Genomic DNA, 21,594 nt, shown 5'->3' with positions numbered 1-21,594 from the left:
ATATCTTTCATAAATCATTTTGAAGATTAATGTAGAAAGAGGATATTCCCTGAGATTTACACCGCGCATGTGGCACATGACTCAGTGAAAAAGGAAGTCAGAACTGCTTTCTCAGCACTTCGACTGCCAGAACAACAGTAGAAGGGGAATTGCAGGCACACTTCTGCATTTCAATCCCCCCTTGGCACATTTCCTCAATAGACGCTGTTGTATGTATGGGGGAGGTTTTGCGGCATTTAGAGGAGGCACCATCAGTTCACGGTCCATAGAGAGTGAACTGACATTGTACAAACTGGTTGACCGTCTGTCACCTCGGACACGTTGGTCATCTCCCCAGCCTGACCCCGTGATATCAAAATCAGGGGAAAGAGAACAAACTCTTGTCGGATTCTGAAATTCATGAACTTCTTGGGAATTGGTTTCTTCGCCGTCCTGCAGTTTGCTGAAGGTAAATTACTGATATTTTCTTCCGAAAAACCAACCGAGCAGAAGTAATGGCGGGGGTGAGGGTGGTGGGGGTGGGGGTTGCGGGGGCAGTGGTACTATATCAACAGTCCGGTTACAGTTTCATGGTTGGGGTCATTTATCAATTCCCCGCCGTTTATTCGGTGGATTATGGGATGAAAGCCGGTGAAAACTCTCTGGCCTTTGGGAGAAAGTTGCTAGAGACTCTCTGTGCCGGATAGGGCCTCGCTATTCTCCCTCTCCCAGGTGTGTGTTTCCAAGGTGGATTAAACAACCGCCTCGGACGAATTTCCCGTTACTTTGTCGATAATCTTTACCCGATTTGGCTGCTTGTTAGACCGCAGTGAATAGTGTTTAATGTGTGTCAGAGGTGGCAGAGCTTGTCGATAGGGTTTAGGTGGAGGTTTTATTGACAGTAGCAATTATTCTTGTCATGCTTTGTAGGATCACCAATATCTGTCTTTTCCAAAACTCACTTGGAGCAAGAGCAAGTTAAAAATAGAACCCCAGGTCTGCGATGTGGGATAAGTCGTTTTAGACTGCACAGTTCCTGTGTAAATTCAAGTTGTTGTTAAAACCGCCATATTTCTTGAAAAATTACTTCCGAACCTTTTTGCACGGTGATTGTCCACCTTTTACTAACATGCATCCAGGATTCTTTTAACAGTTACATTTAACATAAAGACAAGGGCGGTCAAATTTCAACTTGCACCTCGACATAAAAGTGGCACATTGGCCACCTGTGAAAGAAACCACAGGAATGGTATTTGTAATGGAAGTTAAAATCGGGCGAGTTGTACGCTCGATGCACAAGTCCAATTTTACACTGGAGTGACAAGTTTCTGTCCTTTAAAGCTTTTCATGGTTCAAATTTATTTCTTCAGCTGCTCTTGACAGAAAATGGTCTGTGCAGATGCCTCAAAGACTGTCGGTGTTGATTGGTTCCTGTGTGATAATTCCATGTAATTTTCATCATCCATTGGTTGGCAAGAATTGGATGTGGTTAAAGGGAGGGTCTAATCCCAATGATCCAGGTGTCACCATCATCTACAATGCAAAAGATATACTATCGGTTGACGTTGCTTATCAAACTCGCAGTGGAATGATGTCATCTGAAAATCCAAATGATTGCTCCTTGTGGATATCTGCCATCAGGAATGAAGATCAAGGTGAATATTACATCACAGCAACAGTTGATGGAAAAAGAAGTCCCACTGACCCAGTGTTTCTTTCCGTTGTTGGTGAGTGTTCATTTCTCACGTTTTATTCGGTGATGTTTTCCAATTGAGAAAGTGTAATTTTCAAGATTCGTGCGCCAGTAGCAGGGCCGCTATGTATTTCCCGTTTCTACCTATGCATTGATACTGGTAGGCTTTCTTCCACACTTGCTACAAGATATTGTTTTATGAATCTGAATTCTCTAAATTTCATTCTGAATTACTAATCCTATAACAAAGATACGACACTACCGCGTGCACTTATTTTCATTCGTTCAGGGAATGTGGGCGTCGCTGGCCAGGCCAGCATTTATTATCCATCCCTAAGTGCCCTTGAGAAGGTTGTGGTGAGCTGCCTTCTTGAACCGCTGCAGTCCGTGTGGTGTAGGTACATCCACAGTGCTGTTCGGAAGGGAGTTCCAGGATTTTGATACAGGGGCAGTGAAGGAACGGTGATATAGTTCCAAGTCAGGATGGTGTGTGGCTTGAAGGGGAACTTGCAGGTGGTGGTGTTCCCCTGCATCTGCTGCTCTTGTCCTTCCAGGTGGCAGAGGTCACGGGTATGGATGGTGCTGACTAAGAAGACTTGGCGAGTTGATTTAAGTGGCTTCTGCTCACCAAATCAAAGCTTGGTTAGATTGGACAGCAGCGAGAATAAAAAAGAGACTATAACTAATAAAGAAAATAGCAATTGATAGACGTTCAGTTCACATGATATAGCTATTGTAGTGCTGCTACACTTAACGCTCAGACTTTAGATATGCAAAATCGCAATTATACTGACTACGATATAACCACTCTCACCATTTAAGGTTTTCAATTCGAATCATTTCAAAGCTTGAGAATAAGGGTTTAATTGATTCTGTTGCCCCGAATTCCAACAACGTGGCAGTAAGCAGTTAGGAGGATTGGCCTTCTCATCTGATGGCGGATGTCTATGTTGTGCAAAGCAATACGTTCGATTTCAGTCACAAAGTGTTAACGAGAAATATTGCCGATCAGTTGTAGCAATGATGAGACACAGATTAGTTGGTTCTCTTCACCAACACAGCTATGTGTGCATCCAAGCTAAAATGCGAATCGCCTAAATTGAAATTAGATCGCCATTCCATTACTGTCACTGGGTTAAATACCTGTAACTCCCCCCGAACAGTACTGTAGGTGTATCTACACCACATGGACTGTAGCGGTTCAAGAAGGCAGCTCATAACCACTTTTGTAAGGGCAATTGGGGATGAACAACCAATGCTGGCCTAGCCAACGATACTCACATCACATGAGAATACAAAAAATGCAATAATTTCCCTCTGTCATCGCACCAACCGAGTGATCTTCACAATTTAGCTCAAGTTAAGGCAGCTTTGTGAGGTGAGTCCCTCCAATGTAAAAAGGACTCAAATAGCCTTCCTACATTTCACTTATAGCTGCGGAAGGATGGAGTCTTTCCCCCCCCCCCCCTGAGGTTCCGGGGGTTCGAATGGGCTTGAAGGGTGGACTGGCCTAATAACATTCTTATGTCTCTCTGTTAATCCTTACACTGAATTAATCATCATTTTGAATTCATTGCACTACGACCTCACCCAATCCCCAGGAATGAAGTCAACAAAATATTGGAGATGTGATATTCCAATGGCGGTATTGTGTGGGTGAGTTTAGAAAGAGAACAGTAAGAGTTGCTGCCACAGCCATGTTGTCACTAAGTTCAGAAACATTGCAGTAACATTACTTCTGATTATCGTGTGTCCATGACCTTCCAAGCAAAGCAGAAATAAAAACAGAAAGTGCTGGAAAATTCCAGCAGGTCTGGCAGCATCTGTGGAGAGAGAAGCAGAGTTAACGTTACAGGTCAGTGACCCTTCTTCAGCACTCAGAGTTCTCCCGCTGCAGATTCTGCCAGCCCTGCTCAGTTTTTCCAACCCTTTCTGTTTTGATTTCAGATTTCCAGAATCCGCAGTATTTTGCATTTCTTTATGCAAAGCAGAACGTTTTCCTCGAGTAACTGCGCCTAAGGTTGGCACAATATCTTGTTTAGGATTTTTGGTGGGAGTAGAAATCTGCAGCACGCGCCCCACCCCCACTCCAATACACTACCCCTCCCCCTCCCATCCCCATGCCCCATCCCCTCCTCCGACACACGCACACACAATCCTTGCTCATTGATAAAGTGGATCAAGGCGCTATTTCCCCACATGTCCTATTCATTATTATAGATTAGTACAATTCCATGAAAAGAAACGGTAACATGTATTTTACTTCTCATCTTTTAGAGAAGCCCAATATATCAGTATCAGAACAAATCACTGCTGGAAATTTAGTGACTGTAACATGCTCACTCGTTCAGAGCTGTCCTGATGCCAAAATTGATTTAAAGTGGATTAACGGCACCAATTTTGGCGCTGCACTTTCGGACAGTAAATCGAAAGACATCGACACGGGTTTTGATCATCCGGATTGGAAAGGATCACAGGAAGTTTCCGCTGTGCTGACATTCACAGCCTTGCGTCACCATGACGGGAAAATGCTTGGCTGTGAGATTCTGTTGAACGAACACTCACACGGGATTCGGCAAATGGTTACTTTGGACATTCAGTGTAAGTATTGGCTGTCTGCTTGGACGGTGAAAGGCATTTCAGCTTGGGAATGCAAGTACTTTAGCAGGACATTGAAATTCATCCGCTGCATCTGTAGGCAGGAGGAAATAAATAGGAACAAAATAATCTTATTATTGAAAATGCAGCTGCTTGCCCTTCCCTGTACTTTGTGTCATTTGGAGCTGTATTCAGGATTCTGCAACCTGACACTAATATATGTGGAGTGCCAATTGCAGTCAGCAGATAGCAATTGCATTACCAGCTGAGTTTTCCTGCCAAGTCCACTAAGAATAACGACAAAGGAGCTCTATGAGTAAGTATTCCGATGGATTAATTCAGATGATGATAAGTGCCTAGTGAGAGCAGGAAAAATATGCTTCTCCAACACTGGCTGCAGTCTACAACATAATGGAAGAGCTAGCAGTTTAGCGGCAAATAGTTTAGCACATTGCCTTCAAGGAAACTAACAAAGGCAACATAGCCATAGGCAGCCAAACATGAGTGTTGAAAACGGCAGCCATGGATGGAGCAGTTGCTTGCAAGCAGTAGTTGATGGTATCATCATGTTATTACCAGAACATTCGTTCCTGTTATTGCAATCAAACTGGCAGGTTCTACTACTCACTAGCACTGTTTGAGAATAGGCATACTTCCAGATTGTTAGGTGCCCTTACCCTGTTGCTAAATTTGAAACAGATAGAATCTAATATTCTATGGCTATATTGTATTCGATCTGCTAACTTTTTTTTAAGGATGCAACAGAGTTGCGGGAAGAAAGAAAGGAGAGAAGGAGGAAAGTAATAATGATGAACGCAAACTGAATAAACAGTTTGCATTTACATACCACTTTCTGAAGCTTTACAGGACAATATTGAAGTGCCGCACCTATAATGAGTTAAAATGGAAAGAAGATTTATTCTGTTTCTTAGCGCTGCGTAATATGCAATACAATCTTAGTTTGACATCCATTGCAGGTTAACTTGTAATTCAAGGTTCACAAACTATCAGAGTCCTTCAACTTTCAGACTAAAGATGCTTGAGTATTCTGATTTCAGAGTTTGAAAGCTCGCTTCTCTGACCTCTGCTCACATTTAGGAGAAAACTAAGGACATAAGAAAGAAGAGCCATATTGCCCTTCGAACCTACTCCGTCATTTAATCAAGTCATTGATGAACTTCTAAATCAAATCCACTTTCCCGCCTTATCTCAATAACCCTTGTGTCACATTGAGTCAAATCTCTATCGATTTCAGTCTTGAATATATTCAATGACTGAGCCTTCACAGCCCTTGAGGATAGAGAATTCTTAGGAGTCATAACCCTTTGAGTGAAGAAATCTCCCCTCATCTCATTCCTAAATGGCCGGTCCCTTATATTGATGCTATGCTGCCCAGTTCTAGACATTCCAGCCAGGCGAAACAACCTCTCAGCTTCTGCCGTGTCAAGTCATGTAAGAATTGTATACGTTTCACCAAGAACACTTCCTATTTTTCTTAACTCGAGAATATAGGCTCATTCTTAATTTACTCACTCTTTCATCACTGGACAGCCTCTCACCCCAGGAACCAATCCACTGAACCTTTGTTGCACCCCATCTAAGGCACATATATGCAGTACAGTAGATGCGACCTCACCAAAACCCTAGATCATTATCAGAAGACTTCATTGCTCTTATGCGGCCACCCCTTGCAATATAGACTAATGCAAAATTTTCCTTCCTAACTGTTTGTTGTACCTGCATTGTAATTTCCTGTGATTCGTGTACAAAGACACCAAATCACTTTGAATCCCAACAGTTCCTCGTCTCTCACCTATAAAAAAAAGATTTATTTTTCCATTCTTCCTACCAAAGTAGAAATTTTCTCACTACTTCATTTATTGCTGAATATCACGCGGCAGCTAATGACAGCTTTAAAAAATGTGTTCATCAAAGCAGTGCAAATGAACGTGCCCATAACCGTCCAAATATATGAACCTTGATCTGCTACACTCCTCTTTTGCAGATCCACCAACGGAGCCTGTACCCACTTCGACATCTGTGATATTGTTGGGTAGATCTGCATTCATTCGCTGTTCAACAAACAGTAACCCCGAGTCCTGGTTAGAATTGGTAAAGCACGGTATCATTCTTAGCAACTCGTCCTCAAACAATGTTTTGACGGCAGAATTTTCCAGCATTACTTTTGAGGATGAAGGGCAATATTTCTGTTATGCTGCAAATAAACACGGGACATCAGTGAACTCCATAAACATTACTGTAGAATGTGAGTATAGCATTCTATCAATACTTGGAAAGAAATATTGCGTTGGTTTTCATATTTTTTTTCAGAAGTGAATGAAAATATATATTGCGAATTACAATATTGCGTCTTATACCAAATGAATTATCAAACGCATGGGTGAAAAAAGAGCGCAGCAGACGCCCATTTTGCACCCGCCTGATTTTGGTTTCTGTTGACTATAATGGAAGGCATGTTCAGAGTGGTGTCCCCTTGCTGGAGTCCCGAAGTAGCTACCTCAAGTTTCACTTTCACCCCCTATAATTTTAATGAATCCTTATTTTCGACTGAGAAGAAAACTAGTAATGTATGCTAGTAGCAGCATGGCAACATAAGCGGCTGCAGCTTTTGGTGTGGTGGTACCTTTTAGTGTAGAGCTGGAACTTGCTCCTGATAGCTTCAGAGAGTTGTAACCGGAGGCCTGAATTCTGAGATGACAGACGGCATGATACTTCAGTTTTATGGAAGTGCGTGTACCCTCTGCACCATGGGGTTTGGGAGCCCAATTGACCCTTCAGCCCTTCATGGCTACTTGCCATATTTATTCACACACAGACATATAATTACCAGTCTTCACATTGCCTGTCAAATTGTTAAGTAGATAACAGGCTCCCTACAACAGAAAGGGCATGTAATGCCATGGGGAAGGTAGCGTTGAATATGTCTGAACAATAGAAATGTCTAAGACTGACAGGAATTAGGACATGATGTCATTCAGAGATCCTCGCTGGGGACACTGCGATTTATCACATGTACAAATAAGGAACTGGGGGAAAAGGGGGAAAATTGCACTTCACCTATGACACAGAGCAAGTAAAATTGAATGGGCGTTCCATTTCGCACTCTTGAATGGAACGGAAATCGAGCAGTTGTCAAATGGGGTCCAATTCACGATCACTCATTTTGCACTATCACAAAAGTTCCCGTATTTGCAGATGAAACCAAACTGTGATATATAATTTGAAGGAATACACCGAAATACCATAAGCATAGTTCTTCTTCAAGATTTTATTTCCCTTTGACAGATTCACCTTCAAAACCACAGATCAATTCCTCGTTGACAGTAAGAGAGGGCAGTTCCCTCCTGATATACTGCATCACGCAGAGTAAACCAGAATCTCGATTACAATGGATGAAAGATGGTGCGCCCATTAGCAACTCCTATTCAGGAAACGTTGTGACAAAGATGTTTGCTGACATCAAATATGCGGATGATGGAGATTACCAGTGCGAGGCAAGAAATAAACATGGTACTGTGAGCAGTTGGATGAACATCACTGTGGAATGTAAGTCTGAAACCCTATTTTTCTTCTTTGTAACCACGCACGATGACTAATAAGTATCTTTTCACGATATTCATCTCTGAATCCTTAAGTTCCAATTCATCCATTAAAATATCTGCTCAAAATATTCGTACTAACGATTCAAGCACTCGTGTACTATTAGAACAAACAGCAATTTCTTGGACATATTATCTTTACGAGTCATTGGATTTTCCTTGAAAGAGGAATTATTTCAATAATTACTTGCATTTCTGTTCAATTCCCAACAAAACTTTAGCATTCAGATCTACAAATTAATTTGTCGATTTAACTGACTGAAGGGGGAGAGGGTGAGAAATTAACTCGGTCCAGACATAGAATATTTGCTTCCAGAGAGAGTAGTTACAAGGAGATCATAACAATCTTTGGCAGCGATGTCGGACATCCTCTAGATTGCAACTGATTCAAGAAAGGATAGGAAAGACAGGCAAACAGGGAGGCAACTTATACAAATGCATGGACAATGCATGAGTAAGAATGAACTGTTACTTCAGATGTTTCCAACAGCACGGTGTGCTGAAAGGCATCACAGTGAGGCAGATGTGAATGCGATGTGGAACTCTGCTCCCTTGCACATGAACAGTAACTTTCCCTGCAACGCTTCACAGTGGGTACAGATCTGAATGTAGTGCCGTGGAACAAATCTTTCAACTGGAATACAATGCTCTGTAGGAGGTCATTGAACTATAAGCGCTATACGATACAGAAAACTGAATGACACGACTTTGATGCGGAAGAGTAATTATAAGTTTTTAAATATTCGTTCCTGGGATGTGGGCATCGCTGGCAAGGCCAGCATATATTGCCCATCCCTAATTGCCATTGAGAGAGTGGTGGTGAGCTGCCTTCTTGAATCGGTGTAGTCCATGTTGGCTAGGTACAGCTACAGTGCTGTTAGGAAGGGAGTTGCAGGATTTTGACCCAGCAACAGTGAACGAACGGAGATATAGTTCGAAATCAAGATGGTGTGTGGCTTGGAGGGGAAATTGCAGGTGGTGAAGTTCCCAGGCATCTGCTGCCCTTGTCCTTCTAGCTGGTAGAGGTCGCGGGTTTGGAAGGTGCTGTCGAAGGAGACTAGGTGCGTTGCTGCAGTACGTCTTGTAAATGGCACACGATGCTGCCACTGTGCGTCGGTGGTGGAGGGAGTGAATGTTTGTAAATGGAGTGCCAAACAAGTGGGCTCCTTTGTCCTGGATGGTGTCGAGCTTCGTGCGTGTTGTTGGAGCTGCACCCATCCAGACAAGTGGAAAGTATTCCATCACACCACTGACTAGTGCCTTGTAGATGGTGGACAGGCTTTGGGGAGTGAGGAGGTGAGTTACCCGCCGCCGTATTCCTTGCCTCTTACCTGCTCTTGTAAACACGGTATTTATATGGCTATTCCAGTTCAGTTTCTGGTCAATGGTAACCCCCAGGATGTTGATAGTGGGGATTCAGTGATCATAAAGTCATTGAATGTCAAGGGGATATATTTAGATTCTCTCTTGTTGGAGATGGTCATTGCTTGCCACTTGTGTGGCGTGAATGTTACGTTCCACTTATCAGCCCAAGCCTGGATATTGTCCAGGTTTTGTTGCATTTCTACATGGACTGCTTCAGTATATGAGGAATTGCGAATGGTGCTGAACACTATGCAATCATCTGTGACCATCCCCACTTCTGTCCTTATGATTGAAAGAAGGTCATGATGAAGCAGCTGAAGGTGGTTGGCCCTAGGACACTACCCTGTGAGATTCCTGCGGTGATAACCTGGGACTGAGATTATTGATCTCCAACAACCACAGCCATCTTCCTTATCGCTTGGTAAGACTCCAAGCAGCAGAGATTTTCCCCACAGATTCCCATTGACGTCAGTTTTGCTCGGGCTCCTTGATGTCATACTCGGTCAAATGCTGCCTTGATGTCAAGGGCAGTCACTCTCACCTCACGTCTTGAGTTCAGCTCTTTTGTCCATGTTTGAACCAAGGCTGTAAAGAGTACAGGAGCTGAGTGGCACTGGCTGAACACAATCTAAGCATCTCTGAGCAGGTTATTGTTGAGCAAGTGCCATTTGATAGCATTGTCGACACCTTCCATCACTTCACTGATAATTGAGAGTAGACTGATGGGCTGGCACTTGGATGGGTTGGACATGTCCTGTGTTTTGTGTACAGGATGTTGATCCTCAAACTAGGGTGTCAGCTGACCTGGCGGACAAAAGACACCTGCACGAGATACTTCGTAGAAACACTTTCATTGATACTTAAATCGCTTAGGTACTCGTTATTTCACTTGTGAAACTACCTGTTACTTGTTACAATAAATCACAAGACTCACGGCTTGGACTTAAATACTATCCATTGCGTGGCGAGGTGATCAGTCTCCCTTTGATGGGTTCTCTTCACTGACTCCTGACCTGGTTACCCTCCACGATGGTCCTGCAGTCTTCTTCTTTTCGGGGCTCCTAGCCTCCTCTTTTTATCCAGATGTTCCCAGCCCCGAGAATGTCCTTAGTCATGTACATCCATGACCTGGAGTTAGTGTTAGTTGCAAATCAAACCAAAATACATGTGCTCTCCTTATACTTGCTTTCTGTCCTCGTCCAGCAGTCTCATCTGCAGCACATCTTATCTCACACACAGCTTATTCAGCGGGGTTCGTTTCTCACAGTTCTCGTGCTTGTGCAAGGCTGGCTATTTTTCCCTTCATGCTCTGCAGATGCTTAGCTGTTAGCCATCCAGCTACAGTCCACCCTTTGATCCATTAAGCATTAGCGAATTGGATCATAAATGCGCCCAGATCATACCCCACCTCGCAACAGCAGATATTCAAGTCCAGGCCGTGTTACATTTACTCATATCTATCATTCGTTCACGTTTTCACACATGCCAGTCTATTTCAACTTCCCTTCCATTTCAACTTTCCAACGTTTCAACATTATCATATTATATATTTGATCCACCAACATCACAATCATACCAATAATTACCATGTAGGAAGCAATTCGTATCCATGGATGTATCTCTATGTTGGTATCCCAATTCAAAATATCGTCCCAACTGTTGGTTACTTTAATCATTTCAATCTTTTGCCCAGTTTCCTCGGCTTTCTGAATGTCTTTGACAAATGTCTGGTGGGTTTTAGCTAACTGTTTCTTGATCCGTTGCAAATCCTGAGGTAAAAGTCTACTGTTCGTTTTGCAATTTTCAAAATACCTTTCTAAACTCTGTTTAATTTCTTCCGTGACATTAATCATAGTTTCTTCCCTCTTACGTTTACCGACCAGCTCGATTTGGCCTATCCTGGCTGGTATTTGGCCTTTAAAGCAAAGGGTGGTGCAAGCAGGCAAGTCTGGATGCCATATTTGTATTCCTTTAATGAGGTGGTAACACAATACTCCCCTTTTCCCTTTTAAGTGACCACTTAAAATCAATCTTGTGGGCTCTGGCTTCCAGGGTACAATTCAGATCTCTGTCTGGTCTGAATCCACATAGGGCTTACTCACTGAGGTATATGAGGTAGGTGCAGACAACTATCTTGTCTATTTGGTGGCATTTGGTCAGTGTGGTACCCATCATTTTCCCTTCCTTTTCCACAGTGTAAGGCAGGACATCCTTGTAACTCATCCAGATTCCTAGTTTAATGATACCTATATTTTCCACCTGAGAGACGTTTAGCCCTATCCCACACGTAGCGACTATTGGGAGTCCTAGTACCATGCCCAAAGCCTTGCCCATGGTTCCTCCACAATTCGTATTGAGCCATACCCTGGTCAGATGTCGAAGCTGACAGCCTGATATCACTGAGTGCATTTCCCTAATGGTCAAGCTTTTTTTTAATTGCTTGTCACTTATCAAAGAGGGAACTGTCCCTTGGTTTGCCTACTCAAGGTTTTCCCATAGCTGTTCTAACATCCAACTGCCATAGATACTACACAGAGTTCTATATTGCTGTCTGGCATTGTCGTCCGATTTTCCCCTAAGAATTTGTTTAATAGCTTTAGCCTGCTTCTCCAATATTTTAACTATTTGGATTTCAGCCAGCTTTTCAGCCAACCCATCTTCAGCATCTCGGTTATCATTATCATTCAACTCACATGGGACTTGCTTAATTTTCTGGGTCAAGATTTTGAGTTTACTATCCAAACTTTCTAAATCGAGGATGTTAATAGTGGACATTCCATTCCCACAGGCTGCTGCAACATCATTGACTATACTCCTTTTCCTTCAGCTTTTGATTTCAGGTTCTGACGTCTTCTCATTCCATACCTCACATTCGGCTAATCTTTGGGTTAATTGGGTGCAAAAATTCTTAATCTGGGTTGGACACCATTCTGCCACTTGGGTCCATGTTATATTCACTCTGTCCACCAGATGGGGACACGTTTCAGGGTTTCTTGGTGTTTCTATGTTGATTGTATTCATCATTTGGAATATGGCCAGAATGGTAGTGGCAGCGGCTATGGTCGTCAGGGAGGCTGGTTCCAGTAACCATTCCGACTGGATTTTTGTTATTGTGCTTTCACACTTAGACTGTTGAGATGAGTTCAAGGTTTGATCCTGTTTCTTCTGATCTGACGTGGGGTCAGCACATCCGCATTTGGTAAACACTACCCCACCCCCCCCCCACCCCCTAGACGCATACAACTAGTTGAGGTGTTGGCAATTGACAAGGTATTATGGTTCCCAGGCTCATCCTGAATCTGGTCGCCCTGAGCCGACACTTCAATGAACATCAGACTGGGAAATGCTGAGAGATAGTTAATACACACTTGTCTGTTCAATGGGACACTAATGGCTAGTTCAAATTAAATGCCAACACACCTGTTGAATACTGAACCAGGTGCCTCACCATCCAGTTATGGCCCCAGGATTGGCCCATGATATGGATGCTCCTTACTTTCCAATGCATAATTTTCTATAGGGATCAAAGAATATGGGGCAGAAGCGGGAACAGGTTACTGAGTTGGATGATCAGCTATTATCATAATGAATGGCGAAGCAGACTCGAAGGGCCGAATGGCCTGCTCCTGCTTCTAATTTCTATGTTTCTATCACGAGTTGGTACCACTTTGTGTTCTCCGAATTTTACGACCTTTCCATATAGCTTTTCTCTGAAAGTGCGGGCCGTGTCAGACCTTGGTTCGTTGGTATTTAGCAGTCCACACATCACAAACACGATTAACAGCTTCATTTCGAATCACTTGTAATCTGTAAAACACAAAGTAATTTCAGCTCTTATTTACAGTTTCTTATTATAGCCAAATAACCTGGCTAATTTCAATTTCATCACCCAGGCGATTTAAACGCCTGTTCCCCCATAAGCGAGTCCAGGTCGGGGAGATCGGTATCTGGATAGGCCTTGTTCACCTGTGGACCCGATTCAGGGGTGGTTGTTGTTGTTGGGTCCCTTGAACGTTCCCTATAGCTTGCTCCACTTGCGGCACTTGTGGCAATGGCAGAGGGATAGGGACCGGAGATGATGCTTCGCAAGCGTCCAGCAATACATGTTGCTGGTGGTTATTCTGTTTGCTGACCAATTTTAATTGGTTTACACGATAACATCCGGTCTTCCCAGAGTTCATTAGGACTTTGTACAGCGAGGGACTTGCTTTGCCCACGATGGAGTGGGGGCCGAAATACTTAGGGGACAGAAATGTGCCCGGCTGGTGGACCTGGAGCATAACTTTCTCTCCTATTTCATATTCGACAGGCTTCACCTTGCCGTCGAAATATGCCTCAGTACATTTCTTCTTCCATCCCATTTTGACCGTGGTGGCCGTTTGTGCAGCCTAGACATTGTCCAATAACTGTTGCATGGCTTTCTCATGACTGAGAGCTGTTAGTACAGGATGGGACAGGTCGAGTCCCAGGAGGGTTTCAATTCCTCTCATGGGACGGCCTACCATCAGAACATGGGGGAAAAGCTGTTGAGCTTGATCTCAGCATTACGGCAAAGGGTAGGACCACATTCCATGTTGAATTTTTCTGTTGGACGGTCTTCTGGATCATGCCTTTCAAGGTTCTATTTATCTTTTCTACTATACCACTAGATTGCAGATGTTAAGCTATGTGGAATTTCTCATTTATGCCCAAAAGGGCCATTACATTTTGCATGACCTGGGCGGTAAAATGGGTACCCTGGTCGGACTCAACACTGCGCGGGAGTCCCCTTCTGGTAAATACTTGCTGCACCAGTATGTCGGCCGTTATTTTAGCCGCATTAGTTCTAGTGGGGAAGGCTTTGACCCACTTACTGAAAGTGTCAATGATGGCCAGGATGTACTTATATCCCCCCTTGCGTGGTGGCATAGGGCCTATATAATCTATTTGTAAGTTTGCCCAAGATCCATTTACTGTTCTCGTGTGTCGAAGATTTCCCTTGTTGGCATAATGATCAGGATTATTTTGGGCACACACCGAACAATTGTCCACATAGTGATTTACATCCCTGTCAATGTTAGGCCACCAACGCAAGCTTTTAATTCGCTCCATTGTAGTTTCTACTCCTTGGTGCCCCTGGATATCATGGCATTGGTATATTACCTGATTGCGGTCTTGGGTTGGCACCATGTACCGCCCGTCCATAAGGACCAGTATGTCCTAAATGTGTATCTTAGCTCTCCATTTGTTACATAATGCAGGGAATGATCCATCTCGGATTTGTTTTCAATCATTATCCATACCTTGGGCCTGTAAAAGGTCCTCAGCCCTAGTCTGATTGACAGTGACTGTGTTTACTTGCTCATCCACTGGGAGTTGGCTCCCCGTCTCGGGCGCCTTGCTTTACCAATTCGTCTGCTCGTATGTTCCCAGTTGGGGAAGATTTATGGTGTGCTTTCACTTTTATTATACCATATTCTTGTCCTTGGGCTGAATGTATAATGTGTTTTAAGAGGGGCGCAGATGGTAGAGATTTGCCGTCCGCTGATACAAATCCTCTTGCTTCCCACAAGGGCAGGAAATTAGTCAAACTGTTGCATTCATGCATGCTGTCCGAATATAAATCTACTGGTGGGGGAAATCTGCCGTGGTGGCTGACCACATACACTGCCGCTGCTAACTCGGCAGTCTGAGCTCACATTTTAGCTGGCTGTTTTAAAACTATCTCTGCTAGCGGTGTACCTTGATACTCTTCTGAATAGATGCCACATCCTGTTTTGCTCTGTCCATCCTCTACTATGGAGGACCCATAAAGAATTTAGTTTAGCGCCTGATTGCCAGGTTCACATCCCACTCTTTTTTATTTGGCAAATATGGTCCCTTGGGATCATGCACTGTCAATACCTGTTATTCATTTGGCTTACCGCTATAACTGAGATTGTCAGTGAGAAAAGTGGGTGCTTTGATCCGCTTGACGACAATATGCCGACCCTGCAACATCAGAGTCCGTCGGGCTATACCATTTTGTCTAATGTTACCGTCCATGATCTGTCCATCCAGCAACAGCTGAATGGGTGTCTGCTGTGTGAGGACCATTAAGGGGTCTGTCCAATTATGTACCCAAAATACTGTACCGCCCAGAAAACCGCCAGAAGATGTCACTCACAGGCATAAAACCCTTGCTCTACAGAGGTTTGAAGTCAGGATGCATACGCGACTGGTCTGAGTCTCCCTGGCACTCCTGCAAGAGGACCGCTGAGATGGTAGAATCCGTTTTGGCAACCTCCAGAGCACAGGGGCTGGCTGGATTTGACACTTTCAAGGCCAGAGCCTTGGTTCGGGCTTGCTTCAGTTCCAGAATAGCCTGAGTGCGTTGTTCATTCCACAGTCATGGGGCATCTTTCTTTCGGAGCTCTGACAGTGGGGAGGCTTTGGTGGCAAAGCCATCGATATGGTTCCACCAATATCTGACAAGTCCTAAAAAAGATCTGAGGGATTTCACGTTCCTGGGCAGGGGTAATTGCAATATTGCCTCAATACGTTTAGTCTCAATTTCCCGCTTACCATAGTTTACGTAGTTCTTAAGTATGCAACTTGGGATTTCATAATCTGGGCCTTTTAGGGTTAACCTTGAGTACCAAGGAAGTAAGGAGGGCTAACAATTCACTGAGGAGCTGGGGATGTTCCCCTTTAGTGTCTGTTTGGAGGAGGAGATCATCAACCTATTGAATTAAACATTCAGCTCGAGAAAAACTGATGAGTCCCTGCGCTGAGCAAGGAGCTGGGACTTGACCACAATGTATCTTGTTATGGAGCAAACAAACACGGTGTCACTTTCTCCAGCTTGCAACTCGATTTACCAGGTAACTACTGCTTGTATTTCAGTGAGTAAACTTACAAAGGGATAGATGACATACCGTCTTTTTCACTGATAATCGTCTGCTTTTTGCCTTAAAAATGAAACAACCAAGGCAATAATAATAACTTTGACCAACAGTGTAAAATGCACAAGTCGACGTAGCCAGCCTTTAAAAAGCTCCCTAGAATTTCCTCCTGGAATTTCACACTGTGTGCATGTGACAGGCCAAGCTCCACGGCAGTAACGTGTGTTCAGAAAATATGTCCAGAGATGGCATAAGTGATCCCCAAAAGGAGAGTCAGGTTTATATTTTCATTTAAACTATGGAGCTGAGCGTCACAGGAAAGACCGGCATTTATTGTTCAGCCCTACTTGCCCTTGAGAAGGTGATGCTGGGCCTTCTTCTAGAATGGCTGTAGTTCAGTGTGCTGAAGGTGCTCCCATCGTGCTGTTCGATCAAGAATGAAGGAGCGGAGCGATGTGCCCAATCAGGGTGGTGAACAGAAACTTGGAGGTGATGTTCACATGCAGCTGGAAAACCTTGTCCTTCGCGGTGGCTGGAGGTTGGGGTTTTGGCAGGTCCTGTCGTTATATATGGTATTTAGAAATATTATAGGACATAATACTAAAGCAACAGAATGCTATATATAATCTTACATGATTGTATACAGTTTACAAACTTTAGAGATATTTTTAAATATAGTAAAGTTGCTCTCAAAATGGGAATTACTACTTATTATTGCCAGCTGCAGTTCGATGTTTTCTGTCTAACATCATGTTCTGATATTTAGGAAGACCAGACTATAAATTGATTGTAGGAATCGGAGCAGCAGGTCTGATCACTATTGTTTTGGTTGTCATCTGTGTGGCCATGAAGTTCAGAAAGTAAGTGACGTTTCTCAATTGTAGTTGTTGTTGTAACTTACCTGCAATCAATTAATTCAATGCCTGTTAGTGGGATTCAATTGGGGAAATGCTATGTTAAATTGTCAATAATTAACAGATGATCGATATTTTTCGACCTCCTGCACGCTACAGAGAGGGATGTACCTTTGAGGCAGAATGTAACACAGAACGGATAAAACCTCTTTGTTTTATCTATTACCTGTGCCCTTGCTCAACTGTTTGGTCAGCTGTACAGATGAGAATTGACCTTTGCCCACAGGCCTTTTTAAGTCATTGGTCCAAAGGGAAACAGTGTGAATATTCGCTCACAAATGCTTAACACATTGGTGTGAAATTTTCATTCTGGGCTGGTAGTCATGTTGATTTCACTCAAGTTGCACGTTGCTTCCAATGGTAGAAAAGTCGCTATAAAGCGATTTCGAGTGGTAGCACAAAACGGGCGATAGCCAATAGGCAGCTTTAAATGAAAAAAGAAAGTCGAGTGCAACACGAACTAGTGATTGGCTATCGCCCACTTGAAACTACCGCACAGACACTTTGTACCCCAGTGGAAAGTTAGAAGTTTTCTGCTCGTTTTCGTTTCCAGCGAAATTGTTACTGGGCCAATAGAGCAGATTCAGTTTTCAATGCAAACAATGAAAGAGGAAATCAATCTTCTCTTTGTGCTTTTAACAAAAATGCTATCATTAAGTTTACAGGGAGTGTTAATCAGCAACCAACTCAATGAATACATGCAATTTAAATTTATTTCACTCTGTCTTTATCAGGAGAAAACGCTGTAACGATGTGCTACGATACTCGAGAACAGAGAAGGTAATTAATGAATGGAGCTTCAGTGAAACAGGTCTCACTGATGTGTCCGTGTGAAATTAGTACATTTATGTAGCGCCTTTCGCATCAGCAAGACTTCTCAAAGTGATGTGCAACAAATGGATTGACTAGGACTTTTAAAATTCCTGCTCTGTTTTTTTCAGAGAGAACTCCTTGTGGTCTGAGCTTACACCTGGTCTAAGAGGCTCAATCACAGGTCTTTGCCAAACTAGCAGTGGCTGCTCTATGAATAGCATCGAGACTAAATTGAATAAAACTGCCAGTGCTCCGGTGCCTAATCCCTGTCGAGTGATCCCTTCCCAACTGTTCAACATCCTCGTTTCAGGCACACTTTGAGCATGTAGCCCACTGGCACCCAGTGTGCATGCATTAGCAATATCCACTGGATTCCAGGGAACAATTGAAAACAGTTGGGCGGCATAGTGGTGCAGTGGTTAGCACCGCAGCCTCACAGCTCCAGGGACCCGGGTTCAATTCTGGGTACTGCCTGTGCGGAGTTTGCAAGTTCTCCCTGTGTCTGCGTGGGTTTTCGCCGGGTGCTCCGGTTTCCTCTCACATCCAAAGACTTGCAGGTGATAGGTAAATTGGCCGTTGAAAATTGCCCCTAGTGTAGGGAGGTGATAGGAAATATGGGATTACTGTAGTGTTAGCATAAATGGGTGGTTGTTGGTTGGCACAGACTCGGTGGGCCGAAGGGCCTGTTTCAATGCTGTATCTCTAAATAAATAAATAAAACCCGAGAGCAGAACTGAGGCGGTCGTGTAAAACTGGTCATATCGCATTGCAATGGAATTGAATATGAAGAGGGGTGATGAAGAATATGAACAATCTATCCATTCCTGATAGATTTCTACTCCAATATGTTCTGAACTCTAAGGCTACATTGAAGACCAGTCAGTTTAGTGATGCATCGCAATAGATCTCCTGTGTGAGGATTGTTTGATCGCGTCAAGTCCAGTGGAGCCGCCGTGCCACCTACTGGCAGTAGCCAGAAAATATACCTGCATCTGCACTCGCCAGGATAACGATAATGACATGTAGCTAACACAAAGTGTGCAGACGTAAGGAAGACTTTCCCTCTGTGAATTTTATGTTTCGCAACACTGGTTCTATTCCAATAGAGGCGGAAATTCATCTTGCTCTCTCAGTACTGCGTGTTCTTTATGCATCGCACTACGTGTCATTCAGGCATTTGTGCAACGTGCCCTGTGTATCGACATCAAGTTCAAGTTGTGTAGCTCTAGTATGTGTTCCTTGTGAATGTGTACCGCCTTTTCTGGTGCATCTGTCCCATTTGTTCTTTCTGTTGCAGGCGGAACACGTTGAGAATGAGCCAGACAATGAGGGCAGAGAAGTGATATCCAACTCGACTGAGCAGAACGAAGAAATTCATTACGCCAGTGTGAACTTTGCAGCTATTCATTCAGGGGATGGATATGTGCGTTGCAAGGACATGAGTGAATATGCAAATCTTAAATTTAGCTCAAAAGGACCAGAACATACAGAGACAGCCTTTTCTGAATCGTAATGCTTCGGTTTCTTTCTCGAAAAGAAGGAACTATTAAAAGCAGGAATAACTTGAATCCTTAACTGAGGACGGGTTCCTCCACTGCTTGTCTGGATCTTCAACTTTGTCGATGCGAATCTTCATCGTGAGGTTAAGCACGAGGCCAGTTTGCCCCTAACCTGGTCCTCTCCGCTTTGGATGTTCACATGGCCGCTTTCAGGGAGTAGTGAATAGTGATAAGAAACGATTGATACTTTGGATCAAACCCTGTTCATCACATGGCTCCGTATCTGATCAAACCATCTCATTGACCCAATTCTGTATGGGGCAATTTGAATTATTGCTGATCTCACTTAAAGCTGTGGTAGGATTGTTATACTTGACGCTGCAGGGCAGGGAAAAGCCAAGAGCCCCATTCTGTTATGTATCCAGTGGCAACATTGGTTTAGATGAAAACAACTAACTCATCACAACCTTCTATTGACTGTGAATATTGATTGTCAAAGCTCAAAGCAGAAGGCGTGAAAAATGATCCAACACGTTTCAGCGTCTTCTGAAGAGAAAGAGAGTAAATAAATCTGGGTAAAGGCGGAAAGCATTCACGCTCTATGGGTGGGTTGTGGGTCAGTGCATCCGTCCTTCTTCCATTGGAAAACAGTTTCCTTCTTGGTAATCTCCGAAGTAAAGGTTGAAGATAAGACTATAAAACAAGGATCTGATACAATGTTAGTCTTTGAACACCCATTAACATATTCCATGGTATATCTAAATAAACTGGCGAAATGTTCACTAAACCTCTTTAAATTCCTTTAAAAATTCAAACAAAGCCTGTTAAAGAACAGTAAATATAAAACCAGCCTTTTAACATAGATCAGGAAATAAAATATACACTTCACGAATGTACAAAGAACTAAACGTGTACATTTTCTGGAACTGATTGCCTCGTTTTTTGGCAGAAGATCGAAATCGCTCTTAACAGAAATTGTTGGTGAATATTTCAACTCCTGCTAAATATCATATGGAAATAAGTGTAGTCCATTACATGCTGGGAGGCTTTTCACAGCGTCAAAGCGACAAACAAAATCCCTGATGTATCACCTTTCTGGTTTATACTGTTGGGCGATATACTGGATTTTGGAGCTCATTAAATCAGGATATGGGGATGTTGCTGTCCATTTGTGCAGGAAGTGCCTCCAATTCCTCGTTCGAGCTCAGGCTATCCCACCTTGAAGAGTGGCTGGAGTAATTGCAAGACATATGGGAGTTTTAGAATTGTTTTGAGCAGATGGGCCAGTCTGTAGTCATCCTGCATTTGCAGACAGCTAGGGAAAACAGTAAGTCTGTGGCTATCAGTAAGGGTAATAAGAATCAACGCTACAGGAACCTTGAAGGAATGAGGCCCTCTCAAACCGGTTTTCAGGACTGAATGGTGGTGAGGGTGACAAAACCTTGGATAAATTCTGTCTAAAGTATGTCCATAGCGCTGTGGGGCAAATAACGTACTGGGGTGGGGGGGGGGGGGGTGGAGGGTACACACAAAAGTGCAGAAATGCTGTTTGGGTTGGGGGGGTCAGATTCCTGGGTCATTGGGACCGGTCCTGCGGCAGGAGGGACATTTTCAAGGTGGACGAGTTGTACCTCAAAGGAGCTGGTACCGATGACCTGGCGGGAAATTAACCAGGACTATGGAAGAGGGTATGAACTCATTTAGATAGGAGAAACAAGGTACACAGACAGAGAATTGGAAGTGACACATAGCACGAGAATAAAGAATAGTTCAGAAATAGGACGCACCAGACAGGAGGCGGGAATGAAGCAGTCGGCAATGGGTTCAGGGTGCACATACGAAATTGTGTGTAGTGGGGTCAATAGAATTGGTGAGCTGCAAGCATCAGTTAAGGGGAGGCGGTGGCGTAGTGGTATTGTCAATGGACCAGTAACCCAAAGATCCAGGGTATGGCTCAGGAGACGTGGGTTCAAATCCCACCACAGCAAAAGGTGGTATTTGAATTCAATTAATAAATATCGAATTAGAAAGCTAGTCTAATGATCGCCATCAAACCACTGTTGATTGTTGTAAAAACCCATCTGGATCACTAATGTCCTTTAGGGAAGGAAATCTGCTGTCCTTACCTGGTCTTACCTTACCTGGTGTGACTCCAGACCCACGCCAATGTGGTTGACTCTTACATGCACTCTGAAATGGCCTCGCAAGCCACTCAGTTGTATCTAACCACTACAAAGTCAATAAAAAGGA

General features: G+C 43.6%; 1 protein-coding gene across 2 annotated transcripts; it reads left to right on the top strand.

Annotated features, from left to right (window-relative positions):
* The first annotated feature begins 216 nt into the window (after nt 1–216).
* On the top strand, nt 217–20,131 carry LOC137352697 (myelin-associated glycoprotein-like). 2 transcript variants are annotated; one of them, XR_010969761.1, is made up of 8 exons: nt 217–448; nt 1,350–1,706; nt 3,950–4,273; nt 6,276–6,536; nt 7,577–7,837; nt 16,885–16,978; nt 17,767–17,812; nt 19,143–20,131. XR_010969761.1 is itself a non-coding variant. In XM_068018425.1 (6 exons), coding segments are annotated over exons 1-6 (1,254 nt in total). In that variant the 5' UTR covers nt 217–399; the 3' UTR covers nt 16,887–16,979. The 2 variants fall into 2 exon arrangements, 1 of the variants encoding a protein (XP_067874526.1); XM_068018425.1 differs by lacking the exons at nt 17,767–17,812; nt 19,143–20,131 and having other exon boundaries at nt 16,885–16,979.
* The last annotated feature ends 1,463 nt before the right edge of the window (nt 20,132–21,594 follow it).

The sequence above is a fragment of the Heterodontus francisci genome, chromosome 39 (assembly GCF_036365525.1).
Source record: "Heterodontus francisci isolate sHetFra1 chromosome 39, sHetFra1.hap1, whole genome shotgun sequence".
NCBI lineage: Eukaryota > Metazoa > Chordata > Chondrichthyes > Heterodontiformes > Heterodontidae > Heterodontus > Heterodontus francisci.
The sequence above is the reverse complement of the archived record's forward strand: the minus strand, read 5'-3'. Positions and strand labels throughout refer to the sequence as shown.